Here is a 22464-nt window from a genome sequence, read left to right as displayed (position 1 = left end):
ATAATGCAACTGTCCTGTCGGTGAGGGGGCCGTGGGCTGATGTTACAGTGTACCGCTGGTGTTCTGTCGGTGAGGGATGCAGTGGGCTGATATTACAGTGTACCGCCGGTGTTCTGTCGGTGAGGGACACTGTGGGCCGATGTTACAGTGTCGCGCTGGTGTTCTGTCGGTGAGTGGGGCTGTGGGCTGATGTTACAGTGTCCCGCTGGTGTTCTGTCAGTGAGAGACTCTGTGGGCTGATGTTACAGTGTACCGCTGGTGTTCTGTCGGCGAGGGACGCTCTGGGTTCACGTAGAAGTGTACTGCTGGTGCTCTGGCAGTTTTGGGCGCTCGATGCCGCCGTTGAAGCACTGGGTCTGTTCAGCAAAACAGGCGCTCTGTGCCTCGCTGGTGTGCCATCGCTCATTTTTATCAAGACAGACACAAGTCAGATACCAAGACAGGAACTCAGAATTCAACTGACTATGCTTTATTGAGCTCACTTTTATCGAATATAAATCATCACTTAGTGATTTTCTGATGTGCTAGTAAAATAAGCTGCTTACAATTCAGTGCCATTCGCGCACAATTAACAGACAAGCGACAATGAGTGGCAGGTTGAATAATCAGTCAACGTCATTCCGCACCAGAAGGAGTTGCCGGATGCTCTCTGTCTTCACTCAAATTAACAGCAGACTGATTATAAATCACACTTCAGGGCCATGTCCGAGAAAGCTACAGGTCTGGGGTTATCTATTGAAGTGTTTTACAAATTATCACTAATCTATACGCAGGCTGCTCAATGGAGGAAAAATTACACCCGATCCCCTCAGCAACGTGGCCAGAAAGGTTCCAAACCCGGCTAATTGCGCCCCCCGTCTCACTCAATGGCATTACTGGTGTCCCAGATTGAGCCCGCGAGCAGGGCACTGAATGCCATCACTCGTGTCCAAGACCGAGCGCCACCACGGACACAGAATGCCAGTACTGGTCTCCCGTACTCAGCCCCACCCGAATATTAAATGTCTGTCCTGGGACATTCCTGTCTGTGTAATTCCTCAGAGCCCCACTAGGGGACAGCCAGTCCGAAAATACGTGGCAGTGCTCGGTTCACGTGTCAGTGGGACTCTCCCTGACGTCACAGCGGGAAGAGGCGCGCGCTCCGCTACGGCCATTGGGATTTAAACCGGGAGAGCACTTTTAAAGGGGAGGGCGGGAAACCGGCCAAAAATATTCCCATCCTGCGGGCGGGGATGTCTGTACATTGGGACGTTCACAGGATCACCCTCCGTCCGGGTCTGGGTTCTAGCAACGACCTCAATTCCTTCGCCCCAGTCAGACTGAACCAATTCCCCTCCAGCCTGAAACAGAGTGAAGAGTAAAGAGGAAATGAACAGATGACACATCAGTGTCAGTGACTGGGGACTGGGGCTCATGTTTCAACAACACTCACACACAAATGGCATCAGAAAACCCCGCCCATCCACTGAAATTTTATCTCATTAAACATGAACACAAACACTCACCAGATCCACTGCAGACTCGGGAGGGTCAGGATGAGGCGGCAGAGAGCGGGGACTGATCGGTCTGTGAGGGAGTTTGATCCCAGGTCCAGCCCCATCAGTGAGCGGTTTGTACTGAGAGCGAAGGTGAGATCCTCGGCACCATAATCTGTGAGATTGTTCCCCCACAACCTAAAGATGAGAGAGAGCGAGGGTAAGGGACACAGAGAGACAGGAGACGGTGCAAATCCCCAGGGTTTATCAGTCGCACAATTACTGACCACATTAATGTTCAGGGTCAGACACCCAGTGACTGTAAACACAATCTCTCACAGACTGGGACTTACCGCAGTTTCTGTATTTTACACTCTGGGTCGCTTAGAGCCGCAGACACCAGTTTCACTCCCGAATCTCCCAGGTTATTATCATTCAGGTCCAGCTCCGTCAGTGAGCGGTTTGTACTGAGAGCGGAGGCGAGATCCTTGGCACCAGAATCTGTGAGACCGACATCCCTCAGCCTGGAGATGAGAGAGAGAGAGTGAGGGTGAGGGACACAGAGACAGGAGACGGTGCAAATCCCCAGGGTTTATCAGTAACACAATTACTGACCACATTAATGTTCAGGGTCAGACACCCAGTGACTGTAAACACAATCTCTCACAGTCTGGGACTTACCCCAATGTCTGTATTGTACACTCCGGGTCCCTCAGAGCCGCAGACATCAGTTTCACTCCCGAATCTCCCAGGTCGTTTTTCCCCAGTCTAAACACAGAGACAGAGTGAGGAACAAACTGATTCACACCCAGGGTCCAGTCAGAGTCTGACATAACAGGATATAACTCAGATATTACATGATACACTTCAGGAAATTAATTACTAATTCCACCCCTCAGTGCCCAGCTCTTGGTCACTCACGGAATGTCAGCAATTTATCGGGGTTGGGGGACAGTGGATGCGCCGGGGCTAAGGGTAGCGGGGACAGTGGACGAGCCGGGGGTTGGAGGAGGGGGGAACAGTGGACGCGCTGGGGATGGCTGTGGGGGGAGTGAACGTGCCGGGGAAGGTGTGGGAGAGTGGATGCGCCGGGGGAGGAGGTAGGGGAGAGAGTCCCATCAAGTGAACAGATGAAGGAGAGAGTGTTACACCGGGAGGGTGAGGTGGGGCAGGGAGTCAGACAGAAACAATACAGATCGGGGAAGTTTTGAATTCAGAAATAGAAACAAATTCACAGTTACTCCAAATATTGGCATTTGTGCAGCCCAGGTCCCAGCCGCTGGAGCCCTTCACGCTGAATGTGGCAGCCCACAAGATCGAGGTGTTTTATTGTATCAGAGAGCCCAAGGACATGAGACAGGACGGCACAGTCAATCGGGGTCAGTCGCAATTTACTGAATGAAAGTGTTTCCACAGATCCCAATGCGGCCTGAGCCAGTACACGGTTCGGAGATTCAAACAGGTAGTGCAGCGTGTTCAGGAGGCTCCTTTGAGCAGCTTCACTCCCTGTGTTTCCAATCTGATGTTTCACCTCCTCCTTCATCCAGTCAATCACTCGGCAGGTTGTTTGATGGGGAAATGGACCCAGAAACTCCTCCAGCCCCCGAGCTGATGCTGGAGAGGAGAGACCAGCAACAAAACGGAGAAATACCTCAAATCGCCTGTCGGTCGTGCTGTGGGCTTCAGTGAGGAGTGTAAGGATATCCTCGGAAAGCGGAGTCAGGAATTGTGCGAGTGCGGCTACAAACTCTTGGATGGTGAGGTGTGGGAATGTGTACACCACGCTCCGGGCACAATCCTCTCTCTCCAAAAGTTCCATCAGGAACCCAGACAGGAACTGGGAAGGCTTCAGATTGTACATGATCAAATCTCCATCTGTAAACACAATCTTCTTCTCGGATACTCCTGTGAAGGCCATCTGACCAACCCTCAGTAACAGATCACGGGGGCTTTCAATATCACGGCTGTGGTTTTTCAGGATGTTGTATATATAGTAGGAATAGAGTTGGGTGATAGTCTTGGGAACTGGCTGCGTGTCCCTGTGTCTTTGTGTGAAGAAAGGGCCCAGTGTCAGACCGAGGATCCAGCAATAGGAGGGGTTGTAGCTCATGGTGTACAGGATCTCGTTCTCCTCCACGTGTTTGAAAACAGCTGCTGCCACCGTCTGATCTTCAAAAAACCTGTGAAAATATTCCTTCCGTTCCTCACCGACAAATCCCAGGATTTCAGCCCAGACACTGATCTCCGCCTTTTCCAGTAAATGTAACGCAGTTGGGCGGGTGGTCACCAGTACTGAACACCCTGGGAGCAGCTTGTGCTGGATTAAACCGTACACAATGTCAGACACTTCACACCACCACTCGGGATCTGGGCACATGTGCTGAGGTTCTGTGTCTCTCTGACTGTCAGCAAAATCGATTCTGTGCTTGAATTCATCCAAACCATCGAATATAAACATCAATCCCTCTGGATTCTTCCAGACCTCTCCCAGAATATTCCTGAAGTAAGGATACTGATCCAGAATCAGTTCCCTCAGATTTATTCTGCAGTTAATGGAGTTTAAATCCCGGAATTTGAAACTGAAGACAAACTGGAAGTGTTGGTATATTTTCCCTGTGGCCCAGTCATAAACAATCTTTTGCACCATTGTTGTTTTTCCGATACCCGGCACTCCGACCACTGCTGCTGAACTCCCAGATCTGGATTTACTCCGGGAAAAGCTGCTCTGGAACAACTGATTAATCTGGATTTTTTCCAGCTCTCTCCGGAGATATTTCTCTCTCCACTGTTCATGGTCCCAGCCTCTTGCCAGCAGCTCATGTTTCACAAGTCTCCGATCTCGAACAGTAGAAATGAGAGTGAGCTCAGCGTATCGATCAACCAGCTGGAAAATCTTCACCTTCTCCCTCATCAGGATCGTGTTCACTCTCAGTGTTTCAGTCTGTGCCCGCAGAGTCTCCCTGTGTTTCCATTGAACATCTTCCATGGGAACAGACAGTGAATGGTCAACATGTTAGATGGCTCAAGTCAAAACTCAGTATTTAAGATTACACGATTAATCATGTGCTCTGGAATTAAGTCAATTCACCAATGGTTTATAGCGCAGGAATTTAAACGGTTACAGACACGCGAGTCCAAAGTGAGCAATGGCTGAAAAAAGTGACTCCCTCAAACTTGGACATTAACTGCTGTGAAGGTGAACGTTCTCCTGATGGTTCACTTATTCCTATCTGACCTTTATTACCCACTCGCACGACAACCCCAGAGCCATATTTCTTTTCATGTAGGACAAATATGGACAGCACCAGTGTTGATAATGGAACACCTACATTGGGGATTTGTTGACACTGTTAACAAATAAACACAATCACACTGTTACTGTTTCAAAGTAAAAACAGAATGTGGTGGAAATACTCAGCAGTTCTGGCAACCTCCGGTGAAAGAGAGATAGAGAGCGAGAGCGTTAACGTTACTGGTCTCCTAGTTTCATTCGAATTACAATTTGGAAAATCAACGTGTCTTCAAACACAAGGAAGGGAGATCAGTGGAGAGACTGGATGACATATATCGCTGAAAGAGGACCATGTGGGTCAGCATTCGTGTCGATAGGAGGAATAAATCGACGGGGCAGCGTTGAAGGAAAAAGGACAAAGTAACTGAGTGAATATTCCAGGTTGACCACCTGTCCTCAGAAGAAAAGCTATGGCATAGACAAGAGACTGGGTTTCTGGAAGTGCTGTGTACAATGTTGAGTTCAGAAGGCTGCCGCTTGCCTGATGTGGAGACGAGGAGCTGTTCTTTCTCTCAAGCTGGGGTTGTGTGGAAGGTTAAAGTCAGAGGTGACAGACTGAGTGGGCGATGGAGAATTGAAGTGGAATATAACTGAAAGGGGCCGAGAGGGGGAGGCATGCTGTAAAGTGATCACCACTCTCCGTTAGTGGCAGAAGTAACATGGTGAGAGCCTAACATTCAACTGTAATAAATGCAAGTGAATCCCTGCTTCACCAGGAAGGTGTTTGTTCTCTTGAACGGTTGGAAGGGAAGAGGTAAAAGAACAGCAAAGGTGCTGCACGAAGGTGAGTCAGTTAATTACAGAGGGAACGGTCCCTTCTGAATGGTGAATGGAGAGGGAAGGGGATGCATCTGGTGCTGACATCACATTTCCAGTGGTGGCTGTTGCTTCACCCCTTGGGCAGATTATCTGGGACACTCTGTGAATGAACAGGGCTTCGACTGGGGCAGTATCAGTGAGAGGTTTGGTGAGATGGGTCTACGGGGCAGTGGGAGAGGAAGAGAGAGAATGGAACGTTTTCACTGAGTTTTCCATTTGAGCCTCAGCTGAGTTCCTAATATCGTATCACCCTGACTGCGAGACCCGTCCAGTTCCACCTAAGTAATATAGTCCCTCTTGCCATGTCTCTGGTGCTTAAACCACCAGATCATTCCATTTTTTCCAGTTGCAGTGCTCGGTCCTTCCCTCAACCTTCCGTCTTGTCTGAACCGCTGGTGACTGTCCCCTAACTCTCATCAGTCCTGGTTCACCCAGCAACCCCACGCTTCTCCCTACCTTGGTCACCAATCCACGATTATCCTGTTTCGAAATAAATCTTAATTCCAGTTCATGACCCATTACAAGTCCACCATGTCTCTGTCTCCTGCTCCAGCGGGCACCTCTCAGAGCCTCCAACTCAGCCATGCTGCCCCTCCCGTATTTCCACACCTCCCCTGAAGCCACACCTTTCAGCTTAGGAGGATCTAAATGCAGACACAACACCACTCCCCCATCCAAATCTTCACAGACTCCACTTTATTAGAGCATCCAGAACATGGTCTGGGATGCTGGATCTGGAAAAAGACAGATTGTCAAGAATTTCAGGACTGGCGGAATTTCTGTGGACCATTTAATTTAACTCGACAACTACTGAATCATGCAAAAAGATTCCTGCTAAACATGAAGAGAGAAATTAGGTCGTGGGAAGCCTGAAGTGTATTGTGTTCGACCAAGAGTCTGGGCACATATTGGAATGTTATAAATGACATTCCCAACACTGTAGGAATAAGCAAGCAAGCCCACCATTCCCAAAGTAATTAGGAGACTTTTCAACGGCAGAATCACGAGGTGAAATAAAGGATAACTGAATTGGAATGGGTGAGCAGACACCGATATGTCTGAGACATAAAATGCGATCAAGGAGTAAGTAGATTGTGCGTCAGGGCCCTCTCATAGTTGTGTGGGGTTGAATTGTGCATCAGGAGCTTGCCACTGTTGTGTGGACTTCCTGGTATCTGGAAGCTGCCAGCTATATATGCGGTTTGGCAGTGTGTCAGGATCTTGGTAGGACCGGATCAGTCGTCATCGTGTTTCAGGGCCTAGCCAAAAGTGTTTATATTTATGTCATCAACTTGGAGATCTTAGAGCTGTGGAGACAACTGCAGTGACTTGGCGAACAAAATGCAGTCACGGTTTCTCAATGCTTATCTATTCAACAGATTAGGACAAGACAAGCGGCATAGGGAAGCAGAGATTGTGGAAATAGTTACTTGAGAGAATACGGCGGTGATAGAGAGGATTTTCTTCAATGACACAGGGAAAATCAATTCTGTTTCAGAAACGATGAGGGATTTTGACTGCCATGTCTGCTCTCTAGGCAGGAAGCAGGGAGGACAATGAAGAACAACTCTGCAGGTGAATTGTAGTGAGGTACCAAATCCATGGTGGGGTGAAAGTGAGGGACCTCAATGTCTAAATGTGGACTGGAGAAGCAGGAACAGAAGTGACATGGATGAGGATGAGCTTTGTAAACTTCCTTATCGGTATGTTTCTTGTCCAAGAAGGAAGGCCGCATCCCTGGACTTATTGGAAATGAGAGAGGATGAAGAAGGGTTCAGGCAGGGATTCCTTGTGTTTCTGTTCAACACCTTTGGATAATCATAAAAAAATGGCCCATTGCAAGATTAAGTTTTGCAGTCTATGTCGTTCTTTCCCTGACCCACCTGTCCCTGTCTGCATCTTAAACCTTGCTCTCATCTTGGTTACTTGTGGAGTATTCCAACATATTCTGCAAATATAAAGCCTTCCAAACTCTTGAGCTCATGCACTGCACCGAACTCCATTTACACAGACACCTTGTGTTTACTGATGGACGTCAGTTCCCGCTCAGACTGTCCAATAGTTAATTGCACTGTTGTTTGTAGATTTCTCCAAGCCTTTCCTTGGGCCTTCTTCTCCCCAACCCCACAACACTCAGTTTGTCTGCACTGATTCACATCTTTTGCACTTCCCCAGTTTCCATCACACACCAGTGGCACGAGTGCATTGCAGCTTCTGTGGACTGATCTCAGGATGGTGTCCCCCATCCCACCCTCACCAACTCTGTCTCTTGATGGACTTCCCAGGATTATTGAGTTGGACATTAAACTGGATAACTGTGGCATTGTTTGCACTGAGGGTCTGCAGAAGTGAGCAGAGTGGATTTCATTTGCTGTTTGGGGGTTGAACACATTAGCTGGGGTGTTACCTGCTCTTCTAACTAAAGGGAAGCTGTTCCTGTTAGTCCGTGACCTGAACTTCCACAGACTCCAGACCCTGAGAAATGCTGCTGTGAAGGAACAGAGGGAGCTTAGAAAATGATTTAAGGTGAGGACCGTTTAGGATGGGCGCTGGGGAGGAATTTGACCTTTTTGGTGAAGTAATTGACCAGCTTCTCCTTCCTCCAGATCCGCCCCCTTGTCTTCCCCAACACGATTCGCTCTGATTCTGGTGGAGGAAGCTGTAGCTATAGGCCGCAGAGAGGCATGATGCCTTTCCTCAAGCTCCCAGCTCTCTGCCTCATTCCTCATAATCATGCCCCTTGAATGCTCTCCCTTCAGCAGTTTGTGTTCCACGTGTCCCACTATGTGCTGTGTCACAGCGCCAACATTTACCTGATCAAACCCCCGTGGATCATCGACTTAATGGCGCTGCACAAATATCAACCGTTGGTGGAAGGAACCGTTTCTTCCCTTACCTTTCAGCTCACTGGGCACCCCTGGTAAACCTTGAGCGATGTTTGCTCGATCATACGGAACACACCCTGTTTCAAAGTGCACAATTTGAAGAAATGAAATATGTAAATTTGCAAAATGTGCAGTGTTTGTATTCAAAATTGAAATCATATTTGATAATATCTCACCATATTCCTGTATTTCTTTCAGTATTTTGTCCAACTTCGGGACCCCGTTCCGCATTTTCACAAAGGTTTCCCACATCACTCTCCGGGCCCGGGAACCTTTCTCCATCACCAGGTTCAGGAGGAGTTTGGAACTGTCCGCTCGCTCTCCTTTATCAGCGAGCTCAGTAACTTTCTGCGAAGAGGAACAATCAATATGTTGATAACTGACAGAATCACACAGAGAACTAGAGTAAATGATGTGCCGTGACGGGCTCACACTGAGCAGCCACCAGGATGAATGCTGATCCTGTCTGAACACGGACTGTACATTCTGGGAGCAGAACGCGGGGAGGGACATTCACCCTCCTGCCTGTTCCACCAGTTAATGAGATCCTGGCTGGTCCTCGACAACTTCGCTGACGTGACTCCAGATCCAGAAATGCTGGAAAATAATACCTCACGGGGTTTGAGATTGTCAAACAAAATTCAGAAAATCATGATCACAGATGAAGAAAGATGTTGGGACAATATTTCTAAGAGAGCGGCAGTCTCAGAGAAGCTACAGAACAGATGATGTGATTCATCGCCTCAATCCGCCGGTGTCAAACGTGACAGCGAATTACTGGCTGAAAGACAATACTTGATTTTTCCTTTTCCAAAGGAGGTTTATTCAGTGATTGAACCATCACATTATTACAACATTGCAGTATTCCACATTATTTACAGTTTCAAATTATGACACAATCATCTCCATCCATAACACACCAGCCCCTGTGGCACCCTCAGATGCTGGCCCGGTTCTGACATCCTGCTGTTGTGCTACACAATCTTCCCAAACTGAAGTTTCCCATCATATTTCCATTTAAGCTCTGTTACTTTAAGCTCATAAAAACTTTACCTGCTTCCCCTCCATCTGAACATTGGGCAGCTACCACCAGTCCATGGGATATTTTCAGCCCATTTTATCATTGCTTCAGATTCACTTTTTTTCCAGTTTGATAGATATTCCCCAGTTTGTTTTCCTACTTTAACACCCGATGGCTCTGATTTCCGACATCCCATCAGTCCCATGATGTGTGAATAACCCAAACTCAGTTTCTCTCCTTCCCACTCACCCGATGTTCCCAACCACTGAACTGATTCTCGTACGTTAACGCTGAGCTGACTCCGTGCACCCCTCCTTCCATCGCCTGTTGCAGCCTGTCCCGGTAAAAATCTGTCAACTGGAGCAGTTTGAAATCATTCCAATCTGCCAGGAGCTCGGTGATCTCAGAGTCTGGACCTGTGAGGGAAAATGGAGAAAACTAAAGACATTGTCAACCTCCTGTTGGGCAGCAACATTCTCTTTGGTACTAAAGGACGGGGCTACTGTGCGCCACGTCACCAAACAAAATCCGAAACACACACAGTCACAACGTCTGGGATTTCACTTTTCCACATTGTCTGTGCTGAACAAAGGCATTTCATCTGAACCATTCCAGTCCCTCCTGAATCAACTTTGGTGTCACTCGCTTCTCACTAATTCCACCTGCATTGACCCAGCTCAGCAATTTTCTTTAAACAGGCCGAGGATACTGCATAAAGTGGCTGCAGAATCCGTCAAAGCAGAGGTAGGCTCTGAGACAGTTTGAATGGTTTGGGAGGTAATTCCCTCAAAGAAAAGGCAGAGCTAAAATTAAAGATAGTTTACTGGTTAGTCTGACATCAGTGGTGTGGATAATTCGAGACTATGGAGGAAACTGAAAAAGGAGAAAACTGAAAGGGTAGGACAAATCCGACAATGGTTTATAAAATGAGATAAAGAGGTACCACAGAATGCAGTGCATTTGGACGTTTATTGAGATCCCACATTAGAGAATAGCAGACAAAGTTAAAGTACATGTTCATTGGCTTGAACTGGTCGACAGGACAGAGTAGGAATAAATATGTCATTTTCCAAATGGTAGGCAATGATTAGTGGGGCACCTCCAAAATTAGTGTCAGGACCCCAGTTGTTCAAAATAACTACAAATGATTTGCATGATGGAATTAACTGTAACATCTCCAAGTTTGTGGAACAAGAAAATTTGGATGGGAAAGTGATCCTTGAAGAGGATGCGGAGAGGCTGCGGGTTGATTTGAAGTGGTTGAGGAAGTGAAGAGATACATGGCAGATGCAATGTGGAGAACAAACGTGAGTTTGTCCACTTTGGTAGCGATAACAGGAAGGTGGATGATCTGAATGGTGCTGTCTGAAAAGGAAGATGGAGGGACACCCGGAAGTCCATGTTCGTCGTCGATGAAGGTAATTGTGCAAGAGCAGCAGGCAGAAAAGAAGGCCAATGTGTTGCTGGCCATCGGAGCGAGAAGATTCGGGTTCAGGAACATAGATGTCTTGCGGAAATTACACAGTGTTCTTTTGAGACCACGCCTTGAGTATTGTGTGCAGTTTTGGTCTCCTTATCCGAGGATAAAGTTCTTGCTATGGAGGGAGTTCTGAAATAGTTCACCAGACTGATTTCTAGGATGGCAGCACTGATGTGCGAAGATAAATTGAGCCAATTAGGCTGATAGGCATTCGTGTTTACAAAAATGGGAGGGTAGTTCAGATAAACCAACAAAATTCTGACAGTAACTAACAGAATGGATGCAGAAGGATGTTCCTGATAACAGGTAGATTAGGAAAAAGTATAATAATCTTAGGATAAAGGGAAGCCACTTCAAGTAAGATGAATTGTAGATTTCTCCACCACATAAAACAGTTGAAGTCAAATCATTAAATATAATCAAGAAGGAGTTGGACATTGCTTGGCATTGGAGAGATCAAGTGAAATAGGTAGAAATGGACAGAGATAGTGAATGATAGAGCTGGCTCAGAGCATTGAATGACACACTGCTGCTCCTGTTTCCTAGGTTTCTGGTTACTCAGATCGGCAATTCTTCTGAAGTAGACTTCTTTTGTAGAGAGCACTGCCATAACAGCTGGGAAATTCAATTAATGGAGCTAAGTACACCTGCCAGCATCTGAAAAGGTGAACATGAGGCTACACACCATGCAGAATACTTCAGACAATTTGGACTGAGTGCGAGTGGGATGATGAATTAACATTGTAGGTAACTGGAAGCTGAGGGCACTCCTGTAAACCAATTGCAGGGGCTCTGCACAACGGTCCCACGATCTGAGTTAGGCTTCTCCGGCGTGAGTTCGCCGCAGAGATGGCCAAATGCTATACACTAGTTTGCAAGTACAAGTGAGTCACTGCTTCACCTGGAAATGTTGTTTGGGGAGAAGGTGGTGGTGTGGTAAGATGTCAAATGTTGGTGGTACATAGGAAAGTGATATAAGGGGATTGTTTAATGAGGAATGAAGAGCGTTCTGGGGAGTTGAAGCAGTGCATCTGTTTGCCATGTTGAAATGCGAGAAGAGAATGAATGCGTGTCCTGTGTGAAATCATGTTGAAGTTGGCAGAGATTGTGAAGGATGATCCATTGAATGCTATGCTGATAGAGTGGAAGGTGAGTACGAGGGAACCTTTGCTTTTGGTCTGTCCAGGAGGAGAGCGGGTGAGAGCAGTGATGTGGGAAATAGATGAGATGCCTTCGCGGGCTCTGTTCGCTTTGACAGAAGCCACAGTTGAGGAAGAAAGACCGTTCAGATGCATCTGTGCGAGTCTCTCTCCACGGATGCTGCTCGACTACCTGAGTGTTTCCGCCATTTTCTGTTTAATGTCACACATGAATTGTGTCCAAATGCAGCTACCTCACACATTCATTGCCTCTAAACCATCAACACTGACAAAACTTCAGCCACTATGTAACACATTCTCCATCTGAGGGCAGTCGTCGTTTAGAGGATCTGGAGACAAGCATGTGGGGGATGATGGCAGCTTTCCGCTGCACAGTTACAAACGTTCTGACGACAATCATGCAGTTGCGTGTTCACCATAACTAACACTGGTATTGTGCTACAGGTTTATTTTATCACTTTGCTTTATATTCAAGCATTATAGTGGGATTCGAACGTTTCGCTGATCAGGATACAAACTCAGTACATTAATCACCAGGTCACTCCATCCCTTATTATATTTAATCTCTCCACATCTCTCTTCCTTTAAGAAACAGCATTTTATTTATTTGACCAACTCTAGAGTGCCCTCATCTCATGTGTCCAAGGACTGGAGAGTGCTTGGCGGTGAAAGTTACCTGTAGGTTTTTTTACCTTCATGATGCTTGTGCTGGGCAAGTATTCCGTTGGTCTGTCGGAAGCTATTATTAAACCTGTTCTCGTCACAACGTCCTGTGACTGATCAAAGCATCTCAGGACCATCCTGCTGCGAGTCTGATTCAGACCCAAACACCATCCTCTGGATACAGAGTCATATCTCTCCTGCTTTCAATATATCAAGTACTCTGTAATGACTTTATTGATTCAGGTCAAAGGAGGTGGTAGAGAAGGTGGACATTCAGCCCATCATATTTGTTACTCTGTTTCTTCCTACTTCCCTTCCCAGAGATGGCCCCACCTGTTGAAGCCTCCTTTTCCTGTCTTCAGGAACATAGACTATCCATTGGGGACCTGTGCTTGGATAAGACACTGCTCATTCCGTGAAAGTAGAAACCCGTCACTCTCACTGTCCTGTTAATGTTCAACTTGCCCATCAGCACTGCTCTGTTCTGGGTTACCCTCTGCTTGCCGGGTCACCCCGTTCCTCAGTATATCTCTGGAGTCTCTCACTGTTTTATTGCGAATCCGCAAAGAGGATCATGAATCAAACAGTAATTGTACCTCTTCCACACGTGACTGTGCTGTCTCTATAGATGTTAACTGTCTCTCATCTCTCTGCTCGGTCCCTTCACAAATATTTTGTGAATTGCCGTTCCTGAATTAAATCCGGCCTCACAGTCAACACAATATTTATAATTTAAAATAATTCTCTCACATACCCGTGGCCTTTCCTGTTGATCTCACTGGAACTCCTCCCCTGCCCACTCGTTCAGCCATTTTGGGGACAGGTGTCAGATTCTGGCATTCTGTAATAAACACAGAAGTAACAGCAAGGTCAGACATTAACTAAGCTGAAAAGGGGGTGGATACTTGGCGAATCGAGCCACGCCCTTCGAAATAACTTGGGTCTATCCACTCGGGTCATGACACCCCCTGATCCAGCGGCACGGAATTCACGCCAGTCCCGTTTCAAGAACTAATCATGCTGCCTGGATCAGGGCTATGGTGTAAAACCAGTTTGTGGGTCATGGGAACTGTCGGGCAGGCTGGAGCGGCTGACCATACAGCGCCCGCTGCTTCGGTCCTCCTGACACCAGTAGCGCTATGTTGAGCAGCGGATGCCTGTTCCAGCAGCGCAGCCTGAAACCATTTTGTTGGCCATGAAACATCGATTCCTCTCATCACTGATCTCCACAAATTATTCAATCACAACTGGTTCTTTACAACACTGGTGCTGATGTTATGTGCTGGGGGTGGGGCAGTGATCGGTTGGGAGGGACAAGTGGACAACAGAGTCACGGAGAGAGCGATCCCTGCGGAATGCGAAGAGGGAGGAGGGGAAGATGTGCCTCTTGTGGGATCCCATTGGAGATGGTGGAAGTTGCGGAGAATGATGTGTTGGATGCAAAGGCTTGTGAGGTGGTAGGGGAGAACAAGGGAACCCTGTCCCTGTGATGTCAGGGGGGATATGTGACAGCAGATGTAGGGAAATGGAGGAAATGCGGGTGAGGGCTGTATTGATGGTGGAAGGGAAACCCCATTTACTGAAAAAAGGAGGAGGCACTTATCCTTGCAACTGCGCTGAGTGATACAAATGCCCCTAAACATCATCCCTCAGCAGCATTCAGGGCCTCAGACATTCCTTCCAGCTGAGGCAGGACTTCACCTGCAAATCTAAGTGTCATTTTCTGCATTTGGTGCGGCCTCCTCTACATCGGTGAGACCCGACGCAGATTGGGTGACCGCTTCTTCAAGCGCCTTCACTCCGTCCTCGCAAAAGCAAGGACATTGCGGTGGCCAGCCACTTCAATTCTACAGCCCACTGCCCTGCTGACATGTCTATCCATGGCCTCCTCAATTGCTACGTTGAGACCAGACACAGGTTGGAGAAACACCACCTCATAATTGGCCTTGAGGGGGTGAGGGGGGATGAGGGGGCGAGGGCCAGAGAGGGGGAGGGACACACACACAGGCAGAGAGTGGAAATGGCTGTAAGACACCTGGGGTTCGCTCTGGCATTGATCACTTCACTAATTGGTTAATCACTGTTCTGAGTTCTGTCCTTCTGTAGTTTTTGAAGTGGTTAATGAGTATTTTCTTGTCATCCTAATAAAGTAGTGCCTCTATAACCTTTAACATGTTCACGGGGTCTCCTTTCTTTGCGAATACCTGTTGCAGCTGAGTCAGAAAAGAACAAGAAATGATTTTTAAAAAAAAATCTCATTAGAGGTGGGATGAACGGTAAGTTTGTAACAACAGAGAATCTGGCAGAGATGTGGATAGTGAGGAAGGTTGTCACAGGATTCAGCACGATAGAGACCAGTTGGAAAACTGGGCAGATGTGCAGGATCGAGCTTAACCTGAACAAGTGTGAAGTGTGCACTCTGGCAGGGAAAACACAAGAGGAAAATACACAGTAAATGGACATGACCCTTCGGATCATCGGTGTACAGAGGGACCCTGGGCTGCAAGTCTATAGCTATCAAAAAGTGGCAAGACAGTTAGGTAAAGTGGTGAAGGAGGCACACTTGCCGACATCGGTCGAGGTGTGGAGTATAAATGTCAAAAAGTCACGCTGCAGCTGTATAAGACTTCAGTCAGACCACATCTGGAACACAGGCGCGGTTCTGGTCATGGTGGCTTTGGTGAGGGTGCAGAAAAGCTTTACCAGGATGTTGCCAAGATCAAAGAGTTTTAGCTATAAGGAGGGGTCGGAAGACTTGGGTTGTTTTCTCTGGAGCGACAGAGGACAAGGGGAACCTGACAGAACTCTGTGCAATTGAGAGGCGTGGATAGAGAAGATGGTCAGAGTCACATTCCCAAGGTGGGAATTCAAATACCAGAGGACAAAGGTTTTATGTTGGTGAGGGGGGTGTAGATTAAAGGAGATGTGCGAGACAGGTTTTGGACACAAAGGGAGGTCGGTGCCTCGGACGCGCTGCAGGGGGAAGTGGCGGACGCAGATCCGACAGCAATGTTTCAGGACCATTCAGCCAGCCACAGGAACAGACGGGAATAGAGGGATGTAGACCACGTGCCGGCCGATGGGATTAGTGTGGATGGCAATCATGGTACAGCACTGACATGGTGGGCCAAAGGAGCTGTCCCTGCACTGTTCTACGTTCCATGTTCCCCGACAACAAAGCCCGGAGCGAGACGGTCAGAGATCAGTGCGACCCAGCACCAGTTGGGCAGTGATGCCCCTGCTCCACTCCCCAGTGATGGAAAACAACCCCTTCTCCTTCTCGCTGCTGCTTCCTTCCCCCAGAGCCAGACTCTGGGCACTGCCGGCCTAGGGCTGTGTGAACGGGGACATCCGACCTTTTCTAAAGCAGCCCTGAGCCCACTGTCCTGAGCGGACAGTTACGGTGCGGACGGTGCTGCAGTAGCCACGAGGACACCAGCTCCTGGGCTCATAACCCAGCCAATAGGCAACAGCAGGAGCCCACAACTTGCTGCTGCATTTCCTGCCTTTAATGGTCATTGTTTGCCAGAGGGCGAATGTGAACTGATCCTGTGTGTCTCTGTGATTTGTTCCCCACTAATTTACTCCACATACACTTGAACACTTTAACCAGGTGCCAACACATTAATGCTGTGACAGACAGACAACGACAGAGACGGAACCCAATGGGACATCCAGCAATGAACACTACGTGAACGAGGTTCAGTCCCCGAGCTGCAGCTCCCAACAGCACCTTCGCCTGGTGGGTCATCCTGCTGTCCCGATGATTTCACAGACTGTCCTGTGTCAGTGGCACAGAGCCCACACCATCCACCCTGAGGTGAGCTCAGTGTGGAGCCAGGGGATGGCCCACATTCCCTTTCACTCCTCACTCTCAGGAGCAGCCCTCCACATCTGGACAAAACTGTTCCTTTCTGCTTCCCCGCAATCCCCAGGGGCTGTGGGAATGGGACTGTCTCCCGGGGGAAATGACCCTGAGCCCAGCCCAGGGTCCACACCCGCTGCAAAGGACCTCAGTCCGGCCCAAACAGAGGGGTGGCTGCTCACACACATGGGGAAGGGAGATGGACTGAGGTGGATCGCTCCTTCCCAGGAGTACATAGCACAGGGAGAGGGGTGGAAAGGTCCCAGTCCTCAAGGCCTGGGAGTGGCAGTGAGAGAGAGAGAGAGAGAGAGAGAGAGAGATAGCTGTGAGAAAAATGGCATGGCCTGGATGATGGGGATCTTTCATGACGATTGTTGCCATCTCGACACAGTGCCTCCTGTAGGTACTACCGATGTTACCATTATGGAGAAAATGGCACTAGACTGCCAATCAATTGTTACCATGAGTTTTAGCTGGCCAGGTTTTAGCCGCAGTCAGTCTTCAGCGGCCTATCTCTGGGCTCTCCCCATAAGGCTCTGGAGCAGTGCTGGGTGCCTATACTCTCTTCTCCATTTTACCAACAGGTGGCTGGCCCCAGCTCAACTCCACGTGTGATGGTCCAGCCCACACTGAGCAGGATATTTGCTCAATGTTTCACAACCTGCAGCACTGATACACTTGACAAGTATGCTAAGCCATTGACACTCTCTCCTCTTTCTCCCACCACACTGCAGATGTAGACACTCTCTCTGTGGTATTCTCTCAGTAAACAGGGGAAGTCTGAGTGGAGAGATAGATCAGAGGACAGTGCACACTGGAGATAGTGGATACTTTTCGTATGGCATTCTGTCCATTACCCAGGGACAGACTGTGCATAGACAGTCTGTTTCTGAGACAGCCGACAATTTTACCTGGGATCCATTAACTTGATCCATCCCCTATGCTCTACCGCTCAGCATTCCTCAGCTTAGGGGTGTAAGATTGGGCAGGAAAACATTAACTTGAGATGACCACTAACATTGTTACACTTTTCGTTGAAGAGTTCTCAATGCAAATCCAGTCAGTTTTGTCGCCAGGCCTTCCTCCATTAAAACACTGGGATCCTTCTTCTCCACCTCGACACAGAGATGGTGTTAAACTGAATCACTTACACCAGTGTTTGGACCTCAGCAAGGGCTTCTACCCTTCAGTTATCCCTCACCCCCTCACTGAAAGGCCCAAGAACATCATGGTCAGTAGTCAGAGTAGAATCTGTCTGTGACAGACAACCTGGAAATGTAATGTGACCAACAGACTCTGCCTGCTTCCACTTCCAAGTGCTGGTTATTTACACCCGTCGCTCACACAAATACAGTTCAGTGCCACGGCAGTGGGCCCTTGTTGAAAGGATGTATGATACTGCACCAGGAGGCACTTCCTGTGGAATATATTGCCAACTGCCACAGCTAATGACCAACATTGCCATAACATACACTTCCAGCTTGCAGTATCCAGAGAATCAACGATAAGTTGTTGCACTTCATGGCAATACCTTATTTTTGCAATGACTACCCTTGAGGCGTCTTAAAATGGGGAGAATTTTCAATCCTCTTTGAGATGGTTATGACTTAACACAACTGCACGAGAAAATTTCAGAACAACTGACCAAAAACTATTTCAAAAGATGCAAGGCATTGGAATGAGGAAATACTTTGGAAGGGAATAAGATCGGTTTAAAGAGCTGGGCTGCTACCACACCTACAGCAACTGAAACGTGATCTGCCAAAGGTGTAACCTACCACTTCTGGGCACATTCAGTGTCACGCCAACTATCTCCTGCCTTCCTTTGTACAGATCGGTAACATCCAAAGGACAAGTGTCTGAGTAAATTAGACTCACCAAGCTTTCTCCCAACTGAATTGATGGAAGCTCTGGATCAGAAGGGTTCTCTCCAGTTGCTTCTCTCAGTTCCGGGGCTGGTTCCCTTGTTGCTGTTCCCGAGTCTTCAGCTGCTGTTCACTTCCAGCTGTGAGGTTTTTCCCCAAATCAGTTTCTCACTGCAGGACTAAATTTAACAGGACAGATGATGAAGCAAGTTAGCAATACAAAGGAGAACAAAACATTTCTAGTCAGTGTTCCTAAAAACAAAACTCTCTGAAATTTCAATGTTGAATACAAATATAATGATCCCAGTGAACTAATATACAATTGTCCCTCTCACATCACAACACTCGACATGCGAATATAAAGGAGTCATCATTTAGTTCAGAATGATATGATAAGACAAAGAAGCAGAATTAGGCCATACAGCCCATTGGTCCACCATTCAATCGTGACCGAGTTTTCCAACCCCATTGTCCTGCCTCCTGGTAAACCTTGAGCTCCTCAGCAGCCAAGAACGTATCAATCTCTGCCATACATACAACAACGACGGCCTCCACTGCCCTCTGTGGCAACAAATTCTGCATATTAACCACCCCCTGGCTGAAGAAATTCCCCTCAGTTCCTTTATGCTGAGGCTGTGCCCTCAGACCCCAGGCTCTCCCACTGACGGTAACGTCCCCTCTACGTCCACTCAGTCCAGGTTTCTCAGTATTCGGTGGCTTTAAATAAAATCCCTCCCCCCAATCCTTCTGAATTCCATTGAGTACAGGCCCAGCGCTGTCAAACTCTCCTCATATGTAAATTCTTCATCATTCTTGTGAACCTTGTAAACAACAACTAATGAGCACATTTCCAAGAACAACATGCAATTTGGTGGCAGGATAGTTTAATGGGAAAATCTGTGGTTTCATTACTGCCCCATTAACTAATACAAAATCAATGCCATTTCCCAGGAGACTTAAACGATTCCAAGACGGATGTAATAAAAGCCAGAAATGCTGGAAACACGGCAGGTAAAGATCAGCTGTGGAGGGAAGAACAAATTTAATGTTTCAGGTCCCAGACCCTTTGTCAGAGTAGCTTCAAACAATTTGTTTTCACTGCAGATCTCCAGCATCTTTACATTTTCTTTGATTTCCACCAGCTCACAGGTGACAGTGAGGGGGAGCTTCCAAACAAGGTTAGAATTCTGAACCACAGGTCCATTTCTCATCTTGCAAATGCAGAACTGTTCATTTATTCATGGTGTCTCCCTGTGAGGAATAGAATGGGAATTCATTCTCTCCCCAGAGAAGCACTGACAGCTTCCAAACATCCGACCCCAAAACAGAATTGTTCGCTAAACACATCATCAACCCGGGCAGCCTGATCCCCGGGGCCCATCCTCTCTGGGTTAGAAACCGTCTCAGATATGGTGGTGCAGTCAGTGATTTCCACACAATCAATGTCCAACCACCTGAGACTTCTGCTTCATTGCAAAAGGAGGAACATCCAGTTACAGCTGTAGAATTGCTGAAGCCCATATACTGCCAGTTTCATATCCTCGGAGGCACTACCCCAGAATTATAACTCTCACACCGACTGCCCCAGGACTCTTTGCTGTCAGCAATTTGCTGCAGGGTTCCTTCCATTTCCAGTTCACAAACTAAGGCATAACTGGAACCTAATGATCCTCCACCCGGGTCAGGGTTCAGGCTGGAAAACCGGGCTGTAGGTCATCGGAGGGCACGGAGACACTTTATCCCTTCTCCAGCAGCTAAACTGAGCTATTTGATTATTTTCTTATTGCTGAGTGGGATCGTGCCAAGCACAATTGGCTGACATGTTCTCTCCAATGTAGTAGGAACAAAATGCATTTATATGCAATTTAAAACAGAAAACGCTGGAAACTCGGCACATCGGGCTGCATCTGTGCAAAGAGAAATGGTGGAAGAACCAGTATCGGATCTGGGACTGTCCAATATGCTGTCTGACCTGCTGAGCGTTTCCAGAATTGTCTTTTTGAAATTTCCTGAAACCCCGATTTTTAAAAAAAATTTTGATACACTAATTTTAACTGATAGCAAAATGTTTGGAACATCCTGAAATTATCAACAGATTTGCGTGAATGCCATCCCCACCCGTTCGTTAGTTATCAATTCGTTCCAACACGGGCATAATGCATCCCACACGCTAAATACCCAAAACATCCACTATCATTCTTGTTGCACCTGCTCCTGAGGCCACTTTCTCTCCACTGTGAGGCAGTGAGCAGAGAGCGATAAAAATGTGCAACACCCCTTGCAGCTCTTGCAGGCTGTTACCCAGGGAATAGAAGAAGTGCCTCACCAAAAATAACTGAAAAAAGAGATAAGAAACTCAGCATCACATGCTGCGGGTCTCTTTATGATAAAGGTTAAGACATAAAATTCAGCCATTTTGTAACATTGAAAGTAAAATTCCAACGGTTGCTTTTACCCTGCCTCGTGGTGCATTCAATAAATCCTCTGGCAGTTCCAGCTAACAAACAAAATACCTGAAAGAACTCAGTGAGTCAAGAAGCATCAGAAGGGGCAAAAGGTGAAATTGAATATTTCGGGTCAAACCCTGTATCAGGACAAAGGGAAGAAGAAACATCGCCGATATATAGCAGTGGGGTGGTGGGACAGAGGCTGGAAATGATAGGTGGAACCGGATGGGCAGGAAATGGAAAGGTGGAACAGGTGGGTGAAGGAGGGGGGTGGGGACGGTCAGCAAAGGTAGAAGAAAACTGAATGAATGGGTCAACCACCCTCACCGATCCTCCGCCGCCAGAACCCGAAAACAAGCGCCTCAGCTGCAGCTCAGCCTCAGGAGGCGGGGCCGAGGCCGCCTTGTTCGGGGAACAGAACCGGAGTCACTGCCCAACATCAGACCTCACCCAGCCAGGACGAGTGGAAATACTCACCGATGGGAACTTGTACCCGCCCGACAGGCCGGGGCCTTGTCCCGGCTCCCAGCCCCGCAGACCGGGGCCTCTCCCACTCCCAGCCCCACAACCGCAGACCCGCTTCAACACAAGTCCGGAAGGAAACCGCCGCCCATCCGGGCACTTTCCGCAGTGTGGTCTGTGCGACTTCAGGAGGTGGGGCCTCGGAAACACACCCGCAGCTGGTGCAAACCCGCGGTGAAGCGGGGGACGGGATCACGTGACCCGGTTGCCCAGCTCCCCGCCCCCCCCCGCTGCCCCACCCACCGGCCCAGCTCCCCGCCCCACACCCGCAGCCCGACCCTCCAGCCGCCCCCTCCGCTTCAGTCACCGGTACAGCAGCTGCATTTTATTCTGACGGCCGGATCTGCCCCGTCACCGTCCCCCCACCCCCGGTCCCAGAGACACGGGCTGTGTCCCCGCACCAGCCCCACACACGGTTCACAGCCGAGGGGGAAACACGCTGATTTAATTCCAGTCGCTGCGATGTTGCTGAACCTGATTTGTGTTCGCGTCCCCCCGGCCCCACTGAACAACAACACTGAACCATCAGCGGCACAAACAGCAGCAGCTGCCCATTCCCGGTCTCCTCCACACGGAGTGAAAGGCTCCCTCCCTCGGGACAACCTCCCCCCTCACTCTCTCCACTCCAGGGCTGCGGGGATCCCTCCCCCGGGGGGCCGGCATGGAGCCGATGGGCCGAGCGGCCTCCTCATGCCTCTCACCGATAAATGAGTGGACTCACCGGCTCCGGGAAGCCGCTTCACCCGTCGGTGGGGAAACCGGTTCACAAACGGCCCCAACTCCCCCCGGAGGGAAACGGGAAGAAATAAAAAGCGGCTCCTTTGCTCTGAGATTTGCTCAGTTTGACCGGGAGTTTGGGGAGGCGGGGTCTGCGGGGGGAACGCCCGCTCGGCGGGTCCGCCTCCGCTATTGGGTATAACCAGTGATTGACGTCCCTTCGCACCAATGGGAGCGGGATTTTCCCGACCCT

At 48.5% G+C, this 22464-nt stretch overlaps 1 protein-coding gene across 1 annotated transcript; it reads right to left on the bottom strand.

Moving 5' to 3' along the window:
- Positions 1-465: 465 nt before the first annotated feature.
- On the bottom strand, positions 466-21568 carry LOC127566678 (NACHT, LRR and PYD domains-containing protein 3-like). Its single transcript, XM_052009210.1, has 11 exons — positions 21450-21568; positions 18539-18704; positions 13550-13636; positions 9742-9908; positions 8648-8819; positions 8483-8548; positions 2717-4454; positions 2157-2243; positions 1829-1999; positions 1506-1673; positions 466-1340 (listed from the first exon to the last, which is right to left on the bottom strand). The coding sequence occupies exons 3-11, from the start codon at positions 13605-13607 to the stop codon at positions 1253-1255; spliced, it is 2715 nt and encodes a 904-aa protein (XP_051865170.1). The 5' UTR covers positions 13608-13636; positions 18539-18704; positions 21450-21568; the 3' UTR covers positions 466-1252.
- Positions 21569-22464: the final 896 nt, after the last annotated feature.

Source organism: Pristis pectinata, chromosome 44 (assembly GCF_009764475.1).
Source record: "Pristis pectinata isolate sPriPec2 chromosome 44, sPriPec2.1.pri, whole genome shotgun sequence".
Taxonomy (NCBI): Eukaryota; Metazoa; Chordata; class Chondrichthyes; order Rhinopristiformes; family Pristidae; genus Pristis; species Pristis pectinata.
The sequence above is the reverse complement of the archived record's forward strand: the minus strand, read 5'-3'. Positions and strand labels throughout refer to the sequence as shown.